The sequence below is a fragment of the Lethenteron reissneri genome, chromosome 7 (assembly GCF_015708825.2).
Source record: "Lethenteron reissneri isolate LAM-NWPU_2019-01 chromosome 7, ASM1570882v1, whole genome shotgun sequence".
Taxonomy (NCBI): domain Eukaryota; kingdom Metazoa; phylum Chordata; class Hyperoartia; order Petromyzontiformes; family Petromyzontidae; genus Lethenteron; species Lethenteron reissneri.
Window position 1 is genome coordinate 13,581,621 of NC_083785.1, and position 13,927 is coordinate 13,595,547.

Below are 13,927 nucleotides of genomic sequence, written 5' to 3' on the forward strand. Positions count from 1 at the left end.
AAAGGCTATTTGTAATGAGCAAACAGTCATGGTAATAAATGTTTGAAGGGAGCTGTAAATCTGTGTGTGTTACCTTGCGCAGTGTCCACACGAACGAGAATTCCCCTCACCCCCACCGAACGCGTGTGAGTTGGTGGGGGTCGAGCATGAGCAATGTATTAAATAAGTAACCGAAAACAGCACTGAATCGCGAATTTAACTACTTTAAAGGTGACATGCGAAATCGGAATAGCGCTGTCTCAGCACGGGGCTTATGGCGTGCTACCTGGCGACTTTTTTTAAAACGTCAACCCCACGGTTTGCGAGCCAAATCCTTCGCATGTTTCGGCCACACACACAGACAGACAAACAATGACATGTATAGGTAAGAGAAGATATGTCGTCAGCCATTCCAAAATTATTAAATGTGTTCACCGAGGCTCATTATGCATTTATTTCCCCCAATCCTATTTTAAGCAAATGTATTCAAGTATTCCTGTGAATTTTCTTTGGTGAGATCGTATCTGCCTGCCGCACTTTCTCTTGTGCTTTGCTTTTTGCTCCTGCCAGCATCTAATCTTGATTCAATTCCAATTGACTGATTCCTTCTTTGCAATTGTTTTAGTAATTTATTTTCATTAATAAGGCATTAGTGGGCTTTCTGGTTTAATTTCATAATACAATTTTAGTAGTAGGTTTTTACCCTTTTAAACTGGTACAAAACTGACACCTTTATACAAGGCATCATGTTTGCAATAACCACAACACAAGTAGTCAAAAATGCAAACAAAAGAAGCAACTGGCCTGGCAAACAAAAGTGTGGTGTGTTTTTCATTTGAATACATCTACAGAAATATTAATTTAATGCGACTTGTGACACAGTTGAAACAAAAGCCACGCACAAAATAGAAGTCTGAAAATTAAGCACTGAATAGTTTTACCCTCATTTCAGAATATACCATATCAATTCTATTTAATACATACGGTCACAAATGCTGTTAAAAACGATCACCTCAACCCAATCTAGGTGTCCCAGCAGATCCTTTTTGCATTATAAAACATTTAACATGAAACGCGTATATCGTTAACAATTGGTTTACATCAAGAATTTATCACGATAAACGAAATGCAAGTAAAATGCTGCTGCTGTAAAACAGTACGCAATTAACAAACTACTAGCCACAACATATCAAGAGTCACGATAGTAGAGGAATGTTACCATATCAATTTCAGTTTTCTTTTTATATAGATTGTTCAATTGTGAACATCTAAACCTAATCCATCAACCGACATTCATCTTACCTATGCTCAATAGCTCCCTTATGCACAAGTTGCAGCATTTGTATTCACATAATTCCCTCATCCTTTAAAATTGTAATCACTGGCCACTCATAGTCTCCGGCTTTTTGGTTGCCTTTGTTGCCAGGCTGCGATGGATTTTGACAGCAAGGGCTAAGCGAGATAACCTTGAAATTCTTTTCCACTTCCGAACTGTACGTGACATATCCTGGCAAGTTCCACGGCTCAGGAGATGCCGCGGGGCATAATTCCTTTTGAACGCAGGTGCTCAAGGCTTGCCGAGGCCGAGGACTGGGTTGAAACCCGTCGCCTGCATTACTTTGTTCATCGGGGGCTTTTGCGGCACCTTGAGACGTCTCCCCGAAGGAAGAGCATCCACACGCTTCGACGGCTTGGTTATCCTCGGTTTTAGAACAACCACTGGCAAGTCTTGAACCCTGAAAGGATGGTGCTCTCAGGTCAGCTTCCAGACTGGTGGACACCTGGTCGTTGGGCTCTATAGAGGCCCATAGCACTTTGGTTGTGTCTGACAAGCGCATGCTCCGTGACAGTTCTCTGAACGCTTCGTCGTACGGTTGCTGTGCGATGGCCACAACCCGCTGCTCGTCGGGTGGCGGCTGCCTTCTCATGAGAGCTATCGTCGCATCCCTCTCCGGGGTGAGACCTTGCCTCGCCGCCCTCGCCGCGCACGGGATAGCGACGGCTCGCACGCTGCTCAGGGTGCCAACGCTCGCAGCCATGTTGTAGCTGCAGCTCCCACTCCTTCGTTTGAGGGCCTGGTTCAAGCTCCACCGTGACCACAGCTTCTTCATCTCCCCGCGCACCTGCATTGCGCGAGCATGCAATGGTTAGCGTCCACGGTGTTTCAAACACTCAGCGACCCAGGTTCAATAATGCACTGGATTTGCACAACTACCATGCCGACTTGGTTTTGGGATTCCTCTGGATTGACGAAATCTAGAATATCTGGAAACTGACATTACACAAGCCACAAAAGTTATTTCGTTAACAAATTATGATTTACGAAGAAAAGCCTCACTGAGTCTCAAAACACACTTTTTATGTAAGGTTTTCGTTGGAATGTCTGGACATCACAACTTGGGAATCAAAGATGACTGGTCATGCATTTTCTGAGTACACCAGGACTTGCCACAATAGTTTATATACGCTAACATTGGGGGAATATCTGTCTTTGTATGTATTATTTTACATGCTGTAAATGGTATGGATGCGTGTGTGCACCTGTGCAAGTAGATTTGAACGCCTGTGCGTGTGTGTATGTGTGCGTGGGTCGATTCCCACTCACAGCCAACATCGGTAATGAATATCTGAAGTGGTCCTGGGCCTCCTCTAGGTCGACTCGACCTTAAAATAGTACCTGGTGCAGTGTGTAAAACATCAGCAATCGGGAGACAAAGGTGGCCGGTCATAGTTTTGGCCACCCACCCCATCGTTTGCCGTCTGGGGCCAAATCAGTGTTCGCTAACAGTACCTTGCCTCAACAGTCTGTCCAAGGGTAAATCGGGGATCTTTGTGTTTGTGAGTCTTAAAACAAGCACAATCCGTAATAGAACACAGGAGGTGATTTAAAAAAAAATTGTACTGCATTGGTGAAGTAATTTCTTTTTTTACTAATGAGCAATTCTACTTCACTTAGAATTTGGGCATCACAGAGCTACAATCAGTCAGCAGAGGTGTGTAATTTCAATAATTATTCCCCCCAAATGAAGCAACTACGTAAAAAAACTCTAATTAGTATTACCGTCATCAACGGTTAACATAGAGTGGTGCATATACCTCTCCATTAACCAAACTGTGTAGCATCAGAGAGTGTCGTAATTCACGTGGCATGCATGCAGATAGGGTATGGGCATTTTCTGCCGATATTCGACCAAAGGGACACTGTGGTGCAGCTCTGCGAGTGCTGACATTGGTGTGCACGAGTCGTGCATTCCTGATGTTTGGATTGATCTGAAAATTCTGGAAATCGAGGCCACATATGGAAATTTCGGATTATCCGAAAACATATTTAGTTTAAGATTGACCCCGTCAGCATGAATGACGTAACTTGTGTGCTTTTCTTACCATTTGAAAAAAATATCCAAAATTATCCTTTAAAACGTGAAAGTCCGAAAAGCATCCCTAGCATACGTTGTTTAGAGCAGTGGTTCTCAAACGGGGGTACACGGATGCCAGGGGGTACGTGACAATGTGTGAAATTATATCATGCATGAGTCATTGGTGAATAATAATGTATGAATCTTCCAATATAAAATGACTACTATAATTTTTTATCCATACGGTAACCTAGAACGATATAAAATACATTTCTAAACTCATTGATCGTAAACAATGCGGTTTCTAAGAGTAACCAGCGAGCACGAACACATTACGTCGCACATGCAGAGCGTCCGTTGATTTTTGCTTTTATTCACTTGAAGTTACTCGCTAGTTAGGATACCTCACAAAATCAACAAGTGGGTAAAATATTGATGCTCATTATTCCAACATTTATTTCTCAGAACGATGTTGGGTCAGGCAAGGGGGTTATTCATTTAGAACAAAGTCCAACAAGAGGTACAGTAGCCAAAAAATGTTGAAAACCACTCGTTTCGATAAAGCTTGATGAGTAGCAATTGAGGCTCAGCTCTTGTAGTGACATCAACAGATGCAGCCCATCTAGACCTGTGCTTAAATGTACAATATTTCCACGTGAGAGCACTTTGAAAGAGAATCTCTAAATTAAAGAACCACTGTCACCCAAATGCAGTATTTATAACATGAATGGAAAAATAACATCTCTGGAAAACAACAAGTGAAGAGATGGAGTAATTGGGTTTCATGTCATCGAATTAAAGGTATTTCAGGTGTTGTGTACAGTACTCATTGTGAAGTATCTTGGCACACAAAAAATACAAATCCCATTACTGTTTCTCCGGCACATTGTTCAAACACCGTTTTTCAAGAGCTATCATCGCTTTTATCAATCTCAAGGGTTGGTGTTTCTTGGTATTTTGCAGTGGTAGATGGGTTGTTTGGGGCGTTGGGGTGTGTACCCCGCTTAACATTTGTTTTATTTATTTTAATTAAAAAAACATTAAAATCCAAAACGAGTGCATAGGCTGAGTCAGCTTATTAGATTAAATTTTCTTTTCTAATCGATTACAATAGAATCTATTAACAACGAATATAATTTGAAGAGACTGCTGTTGCTTAAATCTGGCCCCTCATGAAATTTAAATTTCAGCATTTTATCGGTCAATAAAATGAACTTTCACCAAAAAAAAAAACCCCGGTGTAGATGGCTTTCCATCATCGCCCCTGGCCAATCACAAGATGCCATGCCAATACATTTGCACGAGCACAGCCCGGATGCAAGTGTGGTCCCTCTCCATTAGTGCTCAGCGAAATGCTATTCACAGGCCATGGTAGTGAAAGTAATTAATGATGAAAATGGTGCTGGTGAGTGGATTGGTTATGATGATGATAATGAATATAGACATTGGCTGATGCCTCCTTGGGTACACCACCCTCTTGGCGTCGCCAATGCATTAAATCAAGTAAGATGATGGTGATCATATACACTGATTGATGTTGGATGACAATGATAGGCAATTGGCTGATGGTGATAGATATTGTATGACAATGGTGCATGAGCTGACTTAAGGTGGTGGTTCTGAGGACATTAGCGATTGTGGTGGTTATAGAGATAGATCATAGTATTGTTGATTATGATGATAAGCACAGTAGTGAAGATGATAGTAGTGGTGATTATTTTTATGGTGATGATAGTGGCGTTTGGCGTAGGAGTGACGAACAAGACTGTACGACTCGTCAATTATTGGCACACCACTCTACCCCTTCCCCAAAAATCAGAGAGACACAGGGAGACAGGAGTAGAGAGACAGGCAGACAAAAAGTCAGAGGCATGGGGAGATAGAAGAAGACCTCCAGATAGAGGCAGAGGAAGACACTGATAGAGTGATACAAAGAGAACGATAGAGACAGAGGACTCCAGAGAGACAGAGGGAGACAGAGATAGATAAGGTGATAGACATAAACAGGCAAAAGACAAAGATCCTCCTATAGCCTTAACAGACTGCAGGGGCAAGGGCTGTTAGCGAGCACCTATGAAGGCCGGAACAGTACATGAGGGGTTGGGTGGCTAGCACCACGCCCGACCGCCTTTGTCTCCCCAGTAGCGATGTTTACACACTGCACCAGGTACTCATTTGAGGCTGAGTCGACCTAGGGGAGGCCCAATACCAGTTCAGAAAATCTTCACTGGTATTTGTCGTGAGCAGAAATCGAACCCAGGAACATATATGGACATTGAGGAGCATAGATGGAGTAAAAGGGAAGAAAGAGAGATGTGTAATTTTATTGAAAAAATACATTTAAATAAATATTTGGCTTTGAATTCAAATACGCACAATACTGATTTGTAAAGGAAGAGTGCAATGTAGTATACATGTAGTGATTGTATGTGGGCAATATAAAACACATTCCTGCGGAGGGAGCTGGTAGGAACGTTGGGTTGTTCGGTCAATGGCCAGGGTCAACGGCGGCGTGGTGTATTCCGCAAATATGCTCGACTGTGAGGGCGGGCACAAGCCGGCTTGAGTAGGTTAAACGTTGAGTTTTATAAGGGCACCACGGGGTGACCAGCCCCTCCCCACCCAGCCCCACCACTCCCACCCCCCACCCAGCCCCACCCTCCCCACCCAGCCCCTCCCCACCCTCCCCTCCCTTCCCAGCCCCTCCCTCCCACCCAGCCCCTCCCTGCACGACGGACGGACGGACACAATAATCACCTGTGGGCTGGTGTAACCAGGAGGTTCCTACCAGTACAAGATAATATCCAAACATATTTAAACACGATACAATGTTCTTGCGACATTTAATGGTTCGAGTTATCAGTGTTCGGTTAGATGAAACCTCTGGTCAGCCTGATGAGGAACGTGTAATGCACCTCTAGAATAACCCTATTCTTAGATAACCTCTCTAAAACATACTTGCCGTGCTGCCCCTGTTGACGCCTAGTCGCCCAGCATGCTGAAAACTCGTACATATCATAGCGTCATCTCTGTTTGATCCACCAACGTCATCCACACATTTGTTGCATCACAGCAATGACACTGCTTTACGTTTGTAAAAATGTTATGCTCTCCACGAGCACATTTCTCAGAAATATACACTTCCGCGTCATTCAATATTCCACCTTGTTACATTGATGCTCAGATGCACATCAACATAAATTGCATGCATCGATGAAATGGCAAACACATGAACTTAACATCATGGTGGAAAGGAAGACATGATGTATACAAAAATGTGGCTCTGATGCATTAACGGCATTGATATGGATGCAGTGTTCTTGATTTATGAGCGAACAATGTTCATAGGTTTTGAAAACACAAGCACACATACAGAACAATACAAAGGGTCTTACCTCGCCATTGCAAAAGCAATATATTATTGCCACGAAAAATCCCTGCAAAAGAAAATAATGGGTTTTTTCACAATTCCCTTTTTTGTTTACATTCGCAGAACATGCAGTGCTTATTAGTCTCGAGTGCACTTATTGTAAGAAGCATATTCGCCGTTGCCTTGGTCATGAGAAGCAAAAGCAAGGCAAACTCACAGATTGCAGGATATTTAGCCCACTCCTGTTAGCGTTCTCAAGAAGCTGCTGTCGATTGCCACTATCAGCCTTGGGCGCTGAGACTTAATTTTAAACAATTAATGTGGCTCTAGGTGAGTTTATTTGATGTAAAAATATAAATATCACTTGTATTCAAAGAATAGGTGACACGATAAAGGTGCTCACACTGTTGCTGGTAGAAGGGCCTTCACTTTATGGAGCCGAAGAGAGCCCTTTAGAGCAGCGGTCGGGAACCTATGGCTCGCGAGCCATATATGGCTCTTCCAGTGACGGCATATGGCTCCCAGACAATTTTGAGTTGAAAAAAAAATCGGTTTGGAACTGATTTTAAAATACTTGTGATATTGCTGAATAATACTGTGTCATTTTAAAGTAAACAGAAATTCGTTTTGAAGATAAATTTCACGGGTCACGCCTGCACGAAGCTCAACCTCACCACGTATGAACCAGACTACAAGGCCATCAGCAAAACCATGCAGCACCAGAAGTCGCATTAAAAGTAAGACATATTTAATTTATTATACGTTAAACATACTATATGGCTCTCAATGAAATATATTTAGAAATATTTGGCTTTTATGGCTCTCCCAGTCAAAAAGGTTCCCGACCCCTGCTTTAGAGGGTGTTTTGGCCTTTTTTTCCACGCTGACCAATTGTCGAGGAAGAAGCCAGTACCCACACTGCCCCACCAAACGCGAGCTGCCAAATCGACTAACTGGTTGTACCCATTTATATGTGGAAACTAACAAAGAAATAGAACAGAAGCCCAAATAAGTTAACACTACGTTTATTTGAAAAGTTAAGGAGTCTAATAATATGTAGCTTTCCATATAAATGTAAACAATGATATCCCTGAAGGAGCAAATTAAAACCATAGGCAAGTAGAAAAAGCAAACGAGACGCAACCTGGCGCTATGGAAAAAACAGAACAGCTGTAACGACTTGGCATGTTTTGTTTACGTGACAAACCTTACTCATTGGCTGTCGGGTGGTGGCGGGTTTAACAACACATTCATATTTACGCGATCTAACCCAAAAAAACGGTATTATGGAGAACAGCTGTAGTTGATTGGGGAGGGTATGTATGCATGTATGCTGAACTTATTTTGCGCTGTACATTGCCAACCGTGCTCATGAAATGTTTGTAAAATGTTGGTGTTTTTAACATGGCTGGAAAACAAAATCCCTGTAACAATCAGTAAAGGCATTATAGTGCTTACATTCCTTTACTTAGTAAAATGGGAAATAGTAAAGTTCGAACATGAATGATTCATACGAGTGGCAATGATTTAATGAAGTATTAATTTGCAGAGCAGTTGCCTGGAAAGAGTTGAAGGTCATCTCGTAGTACATCTGGATCTGCCACGCCAAGCCTATCACGTCTGTGTAGGGCATGGCTGCAAATAGCACGTAGTGGACACCAAACAATGGCATCAGGACCAGCGTGGACTTGAGCAGTTTCCTGTGGAAAATATACACAGAATAGCAAGTTAGCAGTGTTGTGTGTCATCACCTTCTTGTAAGTATTCAGCAGGTGTTCGTTGATCATTGCATTCATTACAGGCAATACGTGTTTGAATAAGGTGCCAGAAAGATGTTACTTTTGTCTGGCCAGGTAGCATTGTGGTCAGAAAGCAATGACTAAAAATTGAAAGGTTGTGAATTGACATCTTTGTCCGTAGTCAACTTAGTCCATCATAACAAGAAGAGACATTTTTTTTCGAATTTGGTAAACACACTAAATATCTTCTTGGTTCTTTCGGTAAAGTCACGTAGAAGGGAAGTAATACAATGATAAAAATAAAACACAATAATTGTGTTATTGTGTTATTTTAAAACACAACTAGCTGTACTACCCGGCTTCGCCCGGGACTTGTATCTACCACGGCCGGCCGCCTTTGTCTCCCCAGTGGCGATGTTAATACGCTACAGTAGTTAAGTTACTCGTTTGAGGCAGAGTCGACCTAGGGGAGGTTCAAATAATCGTCACCGGTGGTGGCCGTGAGCGGGAATCGAACTGGGTTTGCCGGGTTGGTAGCGCAGCGTAGCGTTAAGCACTACACCCACCGCTCCTCACACACCACACACGCACAGACACACACACAGACACACACACAGACACACGCAGACACACACAGACAGAAACACACACACAGACAGCACGCTAACCACTACACTACCGCTCCCCACACACCACACACGCACACACACAGACACACACACAGACACACACACAGACACACACACACAGACACACACACACAGACACAGGCAGCACGCTAAGCACTACACTACCGTTCCCCCTACACAACACACGCGCGCGCGTCCATAGGTACACATACACGCGCTTGCTGCAGACACACACGACTTTCAGGGTGCATACGGCAGTAAACGACTGAAATAATAAAGCGGCAATGCTGTGTAAGGAACGCCTTAGACCCGCATTATACATTTGTGTAATGCGAGCGTAAACACACAAACACACACAAACACAATACACACACACATACATGCAGACACACAGACAGACACATAACACACATACATACACACACATACAAACACAGAAACACATACACACACATACATAGACACACACATACATACACACAAACACATCCACAGACGTACATACACACATACATACAGGCACGCAGACATACACATAAACACATACAAAAAAACCCACATACATACACACACACATACATACACACAAACACATGCACACACATACATACACACATGCATACAGACACACAGACATACACATAAACACATACACACATACACATGACCCGGCTTCGCCCGGGACTTGGATCCACCACGGCGGCAAAACCGACATACATACACACACAGACACACACACAAACACATACACACACATACATACACACATGCATACAGACACACAGACATACACATAAACACATACACATGACCCGGCTTCGCCCGGGACTTGGATCCACCACGGCGGCAAAACCGACATACATACACACACAGACATACACACAAACACATACACACACATACATACACACATGCATACAGACACACAGACATACACATAAACACATACACATGACCCGGCTTCGCCCGGGACTTGGATCTACCACGCCCAGCCGCCTTTGTCTCCCAAGTGCCGATGTTAATACGCCACACCAGTTACTCGTTTGAGGCTGAGTGGACCTAGGGGAGGTTCAAATAATCGTCACCGGTGGTGGCCGTGAGCGGGAATGGAACTGGGTTCGCCGGGTTGGTAGCGCAGCGTAGCGTTAAGCACTACACCCACCGCTCCTCACACACCACACACGCACAGACACACACACAGACACACACAGACAGACACAGACAGACACACACACACACAGACACACAGACAGCACGCTAAGCACTACACTACCGCTCCCCACACACCACACACGCACACACACAGACACACACACAGACACACGCAGACACACAGACAGACACAGACAGACACACACACACACAGACACAGACAGCACGCTAAGCACTACACTACCGTTCCCCCTACACAACACACGCGCGCGCGCGTCCATAGGTACACATACACGCGCTTGCTGCAGACACACACGACTTTCAGGGTGCGTAAGGCAGTAAACGACTGAAATAATAAAGCGGCAATGCTGTGCGAGGAACGCCTTAGACCAGCAACACATTTGTGTAATGCGAGCGTAAACACACAAACACATACAAACACATACACACACATAAATACACACACATACACACAAACACATACACACAGACATACACATACACACAAACACACACATACATGCACACAAACACATACACAATACACACACACATACATGCAGACACAGACAGACACATAACACACATACATACACACACATACACACACATACATAGACACACACATACATAGACACACACATACATACACACAAACACATGCACACACGTACATACACACATACATAGAGACACGCAGACATACACATAAAGACATAAAAAAAACCCACATACATACACACACACATACACACAAACACATACATACACATACATACACACATACATAGAGACACACAGACATACACATAAACACAAACACACATACACATGACCCGGCTTCGCCCGGGACTTGGATCCACGATGCCCCGCCGCCTTTGTCTCCCCAGTGACGATGTTCACACACGACAGCAGTTACGCTTTTGAGGCTGAGTGGACCTAGGGGAGGGCCAGGTCCGTTTCAAATAATCGTCAGCGGTGGTGGGCGTGAGTTGGAATCGAACTGGGGTCGCTGAAGCAGCTTAATGACTGTTTGTACAAAGAACATATAAAGAATCGATTATAATAACCAGGCAAGAGTCCACATTATAGACTGCCAGTACACGCACTCAGCTTCATAAGCAGGCTAGAGTGTACATGATAGAGTGGCAGTACGCTCACCGAGCTTAATAAGCAGGCTACAGTGTACATGATAGACTGGCAGTACGCTCACCCAGCTTAATGAGTATTTGTACAGTGAACATTAAAGTAATCGATTGTTGGCGCGTTGGGTTTAAAAGTAATATTAATAGCACACATTGTGGTGGGGGTGTAGTGAAGAGTAGGAAAAACTTTGATGAATTTACCTCAGAGTGGCGTGGTGGGTGTCGAGGCCTAGTAGCGTGCAAAGCCTGCGGCCTCGCCTAAAATTGTAGGCTTGGAAGAGGCAGGGTACGGGTGGCGTTCCTTCCCCCCCCCCTAGCGCTTCAACAATACTGTGTAATAGCTATTATTTAATTAAATACGGAGCTTATGAAAGTGGCGAAGGCGTGGCTAGCCGTTGGCAGGGGCAACCGCCGTCCAATGAAACTGCAGCCCTTGGCGACGGCGTGGCTAGCCGTTGCCAGGTCCAATGAAAGCGGCGAAGGCGTGGCTAGCCGTTGCCAGGGGCAACCGCCGTCCAATGAAAGTGCGTATGGGCCAAAGTCCACACACACACACACAGACAGACAGACATGAACGATTTTATATATATAGACTAGCTGTACTACCCGGCTTCGCCCGGGACTTGTATCTACCACGGCCGGCCGCCTTTGTCTCCCCAGTGGCGATGTTAATACGCTACAGTAGTTAAGTTACTCGTTTGAGGCAGAGTCGACCTAGGGGAGGTTCAAATAATCGTCACCGGTGGTGGCCGTGAGCGGGAATCGAACTGGGTTTGCCGGGTTGGTAGCGCAGCGTAGCGTTAAGCACTACACCCACCGCTCCTCACACACCACACACGCACAGACACACACACAGACACACACACAGACACACGCAGACACACACAGACAGAAACACACACACAGACAGCACGCTAACCACTACACTACCGCTCCCCACACACCACACACGCACACACACAGACACACACACAGACACACACACAGACACACACACACAGACACAGGCAGCACGCTAAGCACTACACTACCGTTCCCCCTACACAACACACGCGCGCGCGTCCATAGGTACACATACACGCGCTTGCTGCAGACACACACGACTTTCAGGGTGCATACGGCAGTAAACGACTGAAATAATAAAGCGGCAATGCTGTGTAAGGAACGCCTTAGACCCGCATTATACATTTGTGTAATGCGAGCGTAAACACACAAACACACACAAACACATACACAATACACACACACATACATGCAGACACACAGACAGACACATAACACACATACATACACACACATACAAACACAGAAACACATACACACACATACATAGACACACACATACATACACACAAACACATCCACAGACGTACATACACACATACATACAGGCACGCAGACATACACATAAACACATACAAAAAAACCCACATACATACACACACACATACATACACACAAACACATGCACACACATACATACACACATGCATACAGACACACAGACATACACATAAACACATACACACATACACATGACCCGGCTTCGCCCGGGACTTGGATCCACCACGGCGGCAAAACCGACATACATACACACACAGACACACACACAAACACATACACACACACATACATACACACATGCATACAGACACACAGACATACACATAAACACATACACATGACCCGGCTTCGCCCGGGACTTGGATCCACCACGGCGGCAAAACCGACATACATACACACACAGACATACACACAAACACATACACACACATACATACACACATGCATACAGACACACAGACATACACATAAACACATACACATGACCCGGCTTCGCCCGGGACTTGGATCTACCACGCCCAGCCGCCTTTGTCTCCCAAGTGCCGATGTTAATACGCCACACCAGTTGCTCGTTTGAGGCTGAGTGGACCTAGGGGAGGTTCAAAAAATCGTCACCGGTGGTGGCCGTGAGCGGGAATGGAACTGGGTTCGCCGGGTTGGTAGCGCAGCGTAGCGTTAAGCACTACACCCACCGCTCCTCACACACCACACACGCACAGACACACACACAGACACACACAGACAGACACAGACAGACACACACACACACAGACACACAGACAGCACGCTAAGCACTACACTACCGCTCCCCACACACCACACACGCACACACACAGACACACACACAGACACACGCAGACACACACAGACAGACACACACACACACAGACACAGACAGCACGCTAAGCACTACACTACCGTTCCCCCTACACAACACACGCGCGCGCGCATCCATAGGTACACATACACGCGCTTGCTGCAGACACACACGACTTTCAGGGTGCGTAAGGCAGTAAACGACTGAAATAATAAAGCGGCAATGCTGTGCGAGGAACGCCTTAGACCAGCAACACATTTGTGTAATGCGAGCGTAAACACACAAACACATACAAACACATACACACACATAAATACACACACATACACACAAAAACATACACACAGACATACACATACACACAAACACACACATACATGCACACAAACACATACA

The 13,927-nt window shown here is 44.8% G+C and overlaps 1 protein-coding gene across 1 annotated transcript in view; it reads right to left on the bottom strand.

Annotated features, from left to right (window-relative positions):
- Positions 1-784: 784 nt before the first annotated feature.
- Positions 785-13,927, bottom strand: part of LOC133358719 (parathyroid hormone/parathyroid hormone-related peptide receptor-like) — a 67,676-nt gene continuing 54,533 nt past the window's right edge. The window contains exons 11-13 of the mRNA XM_061577160.1: positions 8,264-8,405; positions 6,731-6,772; positions 785-2,102 (exon numbers count right to left, since the gene is read on the bottom strand). Coding sequence (XP_061433144.1) covers positions 1,326-2,102; positions 6,731-6,772; positions 8,264-8,405 — 961 coding nt within the window. The 3' untranslated portion in view covers positions 785-1,325. The remainder of the gene's footprint in view (positions 2,103-6,730; positions 6,773-8,263; positions 8,406-13,927) is intronic.